This window comes from Nannospalax galili, unplaced genomic scaffold (assembly GCF_000622305.1).
Source record: "Nannospalax galili isolate Female #2095 unplaced genomic scaffold, S.galili_v1.0 scaffold101, whole genome shotgun sequence".
Taxonomy (NCBI): Eukaryota; Metazoa; Chordata; class Mammalia; order Rodentia; family Spalacidae; genus Nannospalax; species Nannospalax galili.
The window spans coordinates 1,154,345-1,164,047 of record NW_008345700.1 but is presented as its reverse complement, the minus strand read 5'-3'; the positions used below and the strand labels follow the sequence as shown (position 1 = coordinate 1,164,047).

Genomic DNA, 9,703 nt, shown 5'->3' with positions numbered 1-9,703 from the left:
ACACACACACACACACACACACACACACACACACACACTGCTCAGCAAGAGGTTGGACTGGGGAGTGCTCCAGATGTGAAGTTTCTCCAACTGAGGTCACCTTGAGGTTTAAGATAAAAGGCTCTGTGGCAGGAGGCCCACTGGTTATGATTTCACCTGAGATGGCTCAGAGATGGGCTTTGCCATGTCACGTGAACCCTGACAGAGATTACCAACTCTTTGTTGCTGGCTAAGAAGGACAACCCCGGCCATGCTGTGTTCCTTGCAAGGGTTATGTTCCTCCACCTCCTAGGTAAAAAAGGCAGAGAGGTGGAGAGTAACCTGGCAAGCTATCCAGGAGGCTGGGCTCTGCTTGAGTTCTGGAAACCATCTCCCTGCCTCCAAGGGTCCCTCTACTGACAAGGCTGGTACCCTGCACTGGGGTCTGGCAGGGAAGGTCTCTTTGTTCACCCACTGTCCCTGACACCGTTCCACACCCTGATGCCCACCTCAAACCCAAGGGTGCCTGAAGCCCACCCAGGCCCTGCTCCCACCCCGTGTTGTCCACCCCTCAACCCAGCCAGCAACCAGCAGCACCGAACCCCATGTTGTACACGCCTCAGCTTAACCAGTACTTACACCCACCTGCTTAGATCACAATCCCACACCATCCCTGAGGCCTGTGGGTGCACACCTAGGCAAGCAGTGGGGCCCAGCCTGTAGTAGAGCCAGCAGCAGGAGACCACCGGCACCATCAGACCCAGAAGAGCCCTTCAGGAGAGGGTGAAACTCCCCCACAAACCCAGGGTCTTGGCCATGTAGATACCCAGATTCCATAATCAGGCCAGAACAGTGGAGTCTGGTAGCCTGGGTCCCCACCAAAGAAGTCTCAGTTATGCCTAAAGTTTAAGTGCCCAAGAGCTGGGCCAGGGAAGATAGGGTAGAGCCTTCGGGTTGCCACTGGGCTTAAGCCAACCCCTCCTGACCACCCCACTATACCTCCACCTCACAGTCCAGCTGCTGCCTCTGTACCCACCACACTCAGGGAAGTGGGAAGGACTTTGGAGCCCTTCCCAGCCCTGACCAGAGTGGAGTTCAGGCACCTTTTCCCAGATAGCACCAGGGGAGACTGGGCTCTGTGCCAGTGAGGGGCATGATGGGGGGGTGTCTCAGCCCCATTAGGACACCAAGGCCCTACTTCTGCCTCTTGGCTTCCTGTCCTGCTCCAAGGTCCTGCTCCAGGGCCTAGCTCAGCCAAACACAAGCAGGAACAGCCCAGGCAGTGGGTGCCCGGCATCTCCAACCCAGAAGGAACCTGAAAAAAGCACAGAGCCAGGTTCCTTCAACTCTGGTTTTATTGAAAAACAGCAGCATTGGGGGCCATTCAGACAGGCGCACACCCACTTGGGCCCCCAGCCTGTCTTCTTGGAAACTTGGCTTGTCACCTGGCCCTAGGGGCTATTTTGGCACATCCTGGGGTCTTGGGACACCCCCACCCCATCAAGGGCTCACAGTACAGCTTCAGGAACAAACTACAGCACTGAGACCTACCACGGTGTTATGCCCCCCACACCCTTACCAAGTCCTGCCCAAGGGGCCTCCAGGTCCCCTGCCCAGCCCTCAGATGAGGAGAGATGGGGGGCAGCTCAGCTGGCCTGTGTCTCCCAGAACACAGACTTCCCACTGCTGCACATGTGCACATACAAACACACGTGCACACCTGTGCACACAAGCCCACACCCATACAAATAGGAAGCTGCCCACACATACATATGCAACACATGTAATTTCTTGTGCACATACAGTCACGTGCTCACATGATCACAAACAGCATGTGTTCCTGCACACAGATACATACACATTCACTGAAAGTTTGTTCACATATGTACTCACCCAGATGCTCACACATGCACACACATACTCTCATATGCACATGCTCACACATGTGCACATACACAGACTACAGACAGGCATGTACACATATGCAGGTATGCCCCTTCCCTTAAAATGGCTAATTATTGCTGTTTAAAAAAAAACACATCCAACAATGGTAAGTTGAGGCTTGTCCTCCCCCAGGCCCAGGCCAGCTCTGCCCACCTTCCATGGCCACCACCTCTGCTGGAAGCACAGTGAAAACAGCACGGAAGGGTAGTACATGCAGCCTTCCCCACACCCCACCTAGCACGGAAGGGTAGTACATGCAGCCTTCCCCACACCCCACCTACACTAGTCCCCAAGTATGGCCAAGAGCCAGGGCAGGACCATGGTTCAAGGCCAGAACTGACCAGGAAAGTCAGCAGGTAACAAGAGGACCCAGCAGCAGTGCTCACCACAGACGGAGACACGGTAATTTCAGGTGCACTGTCAGGCTGCTCCTTGGGCACTGGCAGGAAGGTAGCTTCCTGGGTGCTGCACAGCTCTTCTTACCCAGCTGGGAAGTCATTCCCAGCCCCCTACGAAGTCCCAGGCACCAGCAAGAAAGACCCAGAAACTCTGTCCTCAGGCCTCTAGTCACAGGCACAGCCCTGGAAGCCAGCTCCAGGAAGGTGTGAGTGTGAAGCCACCTGGGGCTGTCAGAAGCAGGTAGGGTGGGCAGCATACTTTCTAGCAGCAAATAAGGCCCCTGTGGCCAAGATTTCCAGGTACCAGGCCAAGAGCTTCATGAAGCTCACCTCAGGGGTGTCCCCAACTCTGCCCTCTCTGGCCTATGTTCTCCTGTCTCTGTCTCTGAGAAAGGGTGCCAGGGTAGGATGGGGGCTGCCCAGGCCCCCAAGACCTCCAGCCTGCTGTCCACAGGGCCTCCCAGCCACAGCCCTCTCCCAGAACTAGCCATCTATCTCCTTGGCCAGGTTGGCCCATCCCTCAGCTGTTGCCCACCCCAAGGCAGAGCCAGAGAGAAGCAGGTCTGGGGGAGAGGCTGCTGTGGCCACCAGGGCTTGTTCTCCCTACACCACTACACCCTGTGCCCTTCGTGGGGCTGGAACACATGTAGTCCCAGAGCATGCAGGCTAGCCTCCTGGCCACACACATTCAGGGACTAGGCATTTCCAGAGACATATGCCTGGGCATTGCTAGCTGCCAGCAGGACACCAGGTCTAAGCTGCAGGCTCATCTAATGAGGACATTCTAGAATACTCCACTTCCTTCTACCCTCTGCACTCTAAAAACAGACGCTTCCAAGCAAACAATAGGACTCCTGGAAGCCCAGGACCCTGAGCACAGGGCCAGGCCCCTCCAAGGCTGGCCTTCTCTGGGCCTCCCTATGCCCCAAAGTACAGGTGCTGGCCACCCAGGTGGTTGGAGACCTGAAGAAGAGTGTGTTGGCCAGCGCTCAGAGCTGTACCAGACACATGGCCACCAGGTGGAGGGAGCAGGGAGGAGGGCCTCCACAGAGGTAGAAGAAATGTCAGAATCTCTACAAACATATAAAACTCATGTCAGTGCACACATGTACAGCACTCAGAGCTTTGGCTGGCACGATGTAGCAGGCAGGGCCAGGCTCAATTACCAGCACGCCCAGCTTCCAGCCCAGGCACACCCATCTGCTCCTGGGCCTCTGAGAACCAAGCCATGCACCGCCCTGATGAGGCTCCATTCTAGCACAGTTGGAACCTATCCCACCATCCACTCCTGGTATCTCTACCAAGTCTTGGTTAAGAGCCTACCAAATTTCCCTTCACGCATGGGCTGTGCAGCAGGAAGAGAGCCTCCTCAGGCAGACAGGTGCTGGCAAGTCCAAAGGGCCAGACCCCACCCCAGGCCCTAGAATGAGCTTTCCCTGGGTCGGCACCAGGGAGACACAAATGGCTGCAGGCTCCCTCAGCTCTGCCCTGGCCCAGGTGACCCCAATGCCCTGCCACACCTCCCAACCCCAAAGACCGCAGGTTCCAAAGGCACAGGATCAGAGAAACCCCAACATCTGGAAGTACCCACCCAACCAAACCTGGCTCCCACACGAGCCCACCCAGGCATCAGACCCACCAGCAGCCCCTACACCCCACAGTAACTAAGACTAGCCCCAAGCCGAGACCAGTCCAAACAGAAAGAGGAAAAAGGCACAACTGTTTGTTTTCCATTTTGCTAAAACACTTTACGTCTGTCTGTATAATCCAGATTAACAAAATCTGAGAGCTGCAAGAAAATAGGGTGCCAATTTCTGTACAGTCTACAAAACTCCCATCCCCGAGCGGGGACCGGGTGCCACCAGGGAGGAATGTACAGGGGAGAGCGGGGTCTGTACAGTGTTCTGCAAATGCCTCAATTGCTAACAAGACAAAAGGACCCTCAGGAAGCTGGTCTTGTTCCACCAATTCATTCATTCTAAAGCACCATTCTAAGAATGCGGCCTTGGTGCCAGGGGCCCAGCTCTGTGGCCTGCCCTGCCTGCCACTCCTCATCCCAAGCCCACATAGAGGGGTCTAGGTGGGTCTTCATTCCCCTCCTGCACCAAAGCCTGGTCCAGGCTCAGCTGGCCACATGGAGCCTACCAACCACTGCCTTCCTCTCTGTCCCAGGCCACACACTACCCCACCCCCATCCAGGTCAGACCCTTAGTAGGACCTCAAGAAGGAGAGGCCAGGTGCACGGCTGGCAGAGCCAAGTAGGCCTGGTTAGAGTGGCTGGACCTACCCTAACCACCAGCTCCTGCTCCCAAGGCAGTGCCCAGCTCCTCTCTGAGGCTTTGAGGCTCTTCAGTACCCTCAATCCTACACACAGGGAATCAAGGAGCAGCCTGGGGCTTTGAAAACCAGGAATGCACTGGGAGGAGGCGGTTTATGCTAAACTAGGGTCTCCTTCCGTACTTCAAACTTAAATCTGTCACCCACCCGGCCACCCACCCCCATCAAACGGGGCCAGCGAGTATGTCTGCTAGCACCACACTGATGTGTGTCTGAGGGCTCAAACTACCATTTTGTCCCCGGAGTTAAAGTCATGCGGAGTGCTATTCTGTCTAAGTAACTTATTAGAACATGGGTTGGTTCAGGCTGGGAGAAGCTGTGGCAGGCATTGCCAACAACAGCCTGGGCTAATAAGATTTACAAGGCAGACCCGACAAACAGCGTGAGGCAACGGGACCTCTGGTGTCTGGGAGGGGGCCACCTGACCAAACAGGCGCTGAGGGAAGTCCCCACCCCATTAAGCCCCACCACGATGTGCAGTGGATTGCTACAGGAACCACACCCGGGTGACCAGCCAAGTCAGCCAGGCTGGAACAAGGGAGGCATGGAGATCAAAGGGGAGAAAGATGAGGTGATGTCAAAGCAGGAGAATATGGAGCCAGGTGAGGGTAGTCCAGGCTCCACCATAGAGCAGAGAAGGTGAGGCAGGCAGGCCCTCCAGAGGCCACCTCCGGCCAGGACAGGGGAGCTCACCAGCTTGGTCCTAGGGTCCAGGCTGGGCAGGGCAACAGGGCAGGGGGCTGTGGCATGCGGCATGCTGCAGCCAGGCCATGTCCTCAACATGCACAGAGCAAAGCAGGGCCTGGGGCCAGCTCGACCTCCCATGGGGCAGCGGCTGGCCAGCCCAGCAGGCCACACTTCCAGAGACCAATGGCTGAGCCTTAGCCTGGCTGAAGGCTGAGGGTCTGCTCCTTGGGGGTGGGGCCTTTGTTGCAGAGGTTCTGTGCTTGGTGGGCAAGGCTAGGCCTTCCCTGATGGAGGCAGGCTGGGCAGCTTTGTGAATAGTCCAGGTGGTCCACAATGCCACTCTTCAAGGCATGGCGAGCCACTCTGATGGGCTGGGGAGGGCAAGGGCTGAGGCTGCAGACAATCCATGCCACCAGAGTGTTGCAGATGAGCAACAGCCATGGCCCCCAGAACCAGCTAGGTAATGAACCAGCGAGATGCTGAAAAGGGAAACCCAACAGAAACGCCAAGTGAGTATCGGAAAGCAGGGCCACGCTGGGCAGCGGGCAGGCGAGCAGAGGCAGACGGGGGCAGACGGGGTGGTGGGCAGGTGGTGGTGGTCACTCCTCGCGTAGCTGCAGGCGGTAGCGGTGGTAGCGAACCTGGAAGAAGAGGCGCTCAGCCAGCGAGAGGGTCATGCCAGGCAGCACGTAGTGGTCACTTGCACCCATGTGTCTGAAGCCCAGTGACTCGTAGAGCTTGTGGGCGGCCACCTTGACGGCCGTGGTGCCCAGTACCACTGCGGAGTAGTTGTGTAACATGGCAAACTCCAGCACCTTCCGGCCCAGTGCCTTGGCAATGCCCTTGCCACGGAAGTGTGAGTCCACAGACATGCGGAGCAGCTCCACCGTGTTGTCCTCCTCGTGGGCCCGTGCGGCCACGATACCCACCACATTGCCATCCAGCACGGCCACCCAGAAGCAGGAACCTGTGGAGAAGAGGATAGTCAGCACTTCCTGCATGGAAAGCTGGGGAGATCACACCCACTCCAACTGGATGCCAAGGGGAGACATCACAATGATGCCCAGTCCACCGGTGCCCTGACCCATCTTCCAGCTCTTCTGGATACCACAGGAGGCTGCGATTCAGGACAAGCAGGTGAGTTGCCTCTTCCAGACTCCCTGAGCAACAAGAGCACTCCAACAGCTTCAACCCAGTCCGACCTTCCCAACTCTCCACAACAAGATCTGTGCCACAGCCCGAAATACTCAGCTCCTGCCTGAAGCTGTACTGTCCTGGTGAGGGCAGTCGTTGGAGGCAACTAGGAGCTGGGCAGGCCTTGGGCAAAGCAGGGCCCGGCCCCAAGACCACCTTTCAGACCACAGACATCCACGTTCAAGGCCTCAGGAGCAGCTGACCTGCTCTGGATCCCAGACCCTGGCCTGCTCACCCTCCTAGGGTCTTTGTTTCACACCCACTGACCCAGCCTCCACTGGCAATAAGCCTGGTGGTCAGACTAGCAGTCCCCACCCATAGCATAGCCAATCCTACTTCACAGAGTACAAGAAGGGGAAAGGGAGTGAATGAAGAGGCTGGGCAGTAGTGGAGGGAAGCACTGCAGGCCACAGGCCACTGGGAATCTGGCCACCTCTGGAGGCCAAAGGTCAAGGGAATACCTAGTGGCCCTTCTGAAAAGAGCTAAAGGAGGCAGGTGGTGGCCTGTGCTGGGGGCACTCTCCCCACCCTAAGAGAAGCCTACAGGACAGTCCCCTCTTCCCAATCTGGCCTTACAACCCACCCACGTAAGCCAGACCAGAGGTCAGGGACAGTCTCCAGCTCCTCTGGCCTCACTCTCCCAGGTCTTGGCCTGTCCATTTGCATGAGATGCTCCCATTAATCTGCACAGCCCTTTGAACTGCTGTCTAGCCTCCCCCCTGTGGGGTCCTAGAAACCCAGCAGATGTCCCAGGAAGGGTAAGCAAAGACAGCCTCTGTGGAGACTACAGCTCAGAGAGAGCAGAGCCACAACAGGGACCTCCAGCCACACAGTGCATCAGCCCAAGCCCCTTCTGTCACTTGCCTCCTTCTCTTCCTGAGCAGAGCCAGGCAGGGTTAGCGCCTCCAGAAGCCAGTAGGCTGTATTTGGATGTGGGGAAGGGTCAAAGAGAACGGCCAGCACCAAAGCCAGCTGGGTAGGAGGTTGGGGCCGAGAACGGGGCAGCTGGGAGAAGCTGGCAACAACTATATCTGGCACAGCCTGATTGGCTGCCCTTCCTCAGAACAGACCTAGTCCTGCTGTCCAGCCCCTGTCCTTAGCTCCTCACATCCCAAGGGCCACGATTCCTCTTTCCTCTGGATCCCATGACATGACCCACCCTGCTTCAGGGCTTGCCTGGAGGACAGAGAACAGTTCCCAGCTTGTGTAGACTGGGGTCCCAGCCCCTCCCTCTACAGGAACCCTTGGGGGCTGAAGCAAGACCTCATGGTTCACTAAGTGGCCCAGAAACCAGGCCAGAAGTAAGAGCAAAGATAAAGTCACAACTGCTTTCCCGTCTTCTGTTCCCTGAGGCATCCTTACCCATGCCACACAGGCTGTCTCCATCCAGAACAGTCTGGGCTGGCTCAGGAGCCAGCAAGATAGGGCAGCCCCACCCCCACCCCCACACGTACACCCAGCAGGTACCAGGGAAAGGTGTCCAACGGGGAACAGCAGAGTCAGGCCACCCAGGAAAGGACCTGGATCTGTCTCTCCCCAGCCTACTGACGCTCCACCCCTAGCTAGAGGTCTCATTCAGAAGGCTCAGGGCATCCGGATTCCCCAGCCTAGGCCCACCTGTGCCTGGAGGAAAGGTGAAGGAAGGGAGAGGCAGAGCTGGAGAGTTCCAGAACTCACCAGGTGGCTTCATGTAGTACTGCTCTATGTCAGCCATGTCCGTGTGTAGTGCACATTCCAGGTAGGCCAGGATCACCTTGCGGCTGTAGTAGTAGCGCAGGGCCAGCAGTCCAGCCGGCAGGAGACATGTCAGCAGCAGTGAGCGGGTCACAGCAAAACAGAGTGCTGCGGGCAAGGGGGCACAGGTGAGGTGGCAGGTGCAGGGCAGGGCACCCGGCCAGGCCAGGCACAGGTGGATCCCAAAGTACCCAGAGTCCAAGCCGCCTTGGTAAATCACGGCTTTGGGATGCGCCTCACTGGGACTGTTTCTCGGTGCAGCAGTCCTGACCGGGGTCCCTGTCTACACTCCTGTTTCCAAACTCTCTGGCATTAACACCTGCTACCTTCACAACCGGAAACCAAGGTCCACAACAGAGCTTGGGAAAAGCCAGTGTCCATCAGCCCTTGGTGCCCCCAGCTGCCAACACCCTTGCCCATTCCATCTCAGTGGTGCAAAGCCAAGCTGCTGGACAGAGACACCAGGGCGCTGCCTAGCCAAGCCTACAGGCCGTCCCAAGCTGCGAGTGTGAAGGCGCCCGGTCAGAGCCCTGCCCCAGAAGCCTCTGGGCCCTTGAAGACAGGGCAGAGACGAGCACCAGCCGCATTTAGGCTGCAGAGGATGCAGAGGCAGAGGAGTGAAAGTTGCCTCCCTTGAGTAACCTTGGAGAGCCGCCTCAACCTCCACATCTGCAGAATGGGAGGACAACCCTGCCGTGGCGCGGTGGGTGTCCTCCTCCCGGTGGCCCTGAGAACAGCCTCCTGGGCGCCCCGCGGAGCTGGCTGTCTTCCCTACATAAATTAGCACTTGAGCCGCAAGGCGGCCTCCCCCGCCCGCCGATTATATATAGTTACCGCGCCGGGCCGCAGCTGAGGCGCTACCTGCCCTGTCACGCCGCCCCCACCCGGGATGCCCCGCGACGGGGAGGACGGACATCGGGGTCCGAGCTGCCATCCCGGACCTTCTGGATCCGCAGCCGCTGCCCTCGACCCGCGCTCACTCCCACTCCTGAACCTGGCGCCTTCGCCGGGAGCCCGGAGCGCTGAGCCGCGGGGCTACTGGTCCGCGCACGGGCTCCGAGATGGGGAACCGGGCGGATGGCGGAGGGAGGAGCCCCGCGCGCCGGTCCCCGGAGGGTCCGCCGGCCTCGCCAAGCCGGCTCCGCGTCGGACTCCAGGGGGCGAGCGCCCGTCCCCCGCCCCCGCGGCGCACTGACCCGCCAGCAGGGCGTAGAGCAGCTGGGTGCGCGGGTGCTGCCGCAGGCCGCGGAAGGCCGTGTTGGGGATGCGCTCCAGGATGCCGTCGTAGAAGATGCGGCGCGCCGCCTCCTGCTCGGTTGCACGGAACTCGCGGATGCACACGCCGCGCCCCGGCGGGCCCGCGCCCCCGGTGCCTCCGTGGGGCTCGGGACCCAGTGCGGGCGGGGGCGCGGCAGCCGGCCCGGGCGCGG

The 9,703-nt window shown here is 58.8% G+C and overlaps 1 protein-coding gene across 1 annotated transcript; it reads right to left on the bottom strand.

Annotated features, from left to right (window-relative positions):
• Positions 1 to 1,316: 1,316 nt before the first annotated feature.
• On the bottom strand, positions 1,317 to 9,697 carry Nat8l (N-acetyltransferase 8 like). Its single transcript, XM_008841838.1, has 3 exons — positions 9,470 to 9,697; positions 8,217 to 8,381; positions 1,317 to 6,312 (listed from the first exon to the last, which is right to left on the bottom strand). Exons 2-3 carry the CDS (start codon positions 8,251 to 8,253, stop codon positions 5,945 to 5,947), a joined length of 405 nt encoding a protein of 134 aa, XP_008840060.1. The 5' UTR covers positions 8,254 to 8,381; positions 9,470 to 9,697; the 3' UTR covers positions 1,317 to 5,944.
• Between the last annotated feature and the right edge of the window lie 6 nt (positions 9,698 to 9,703).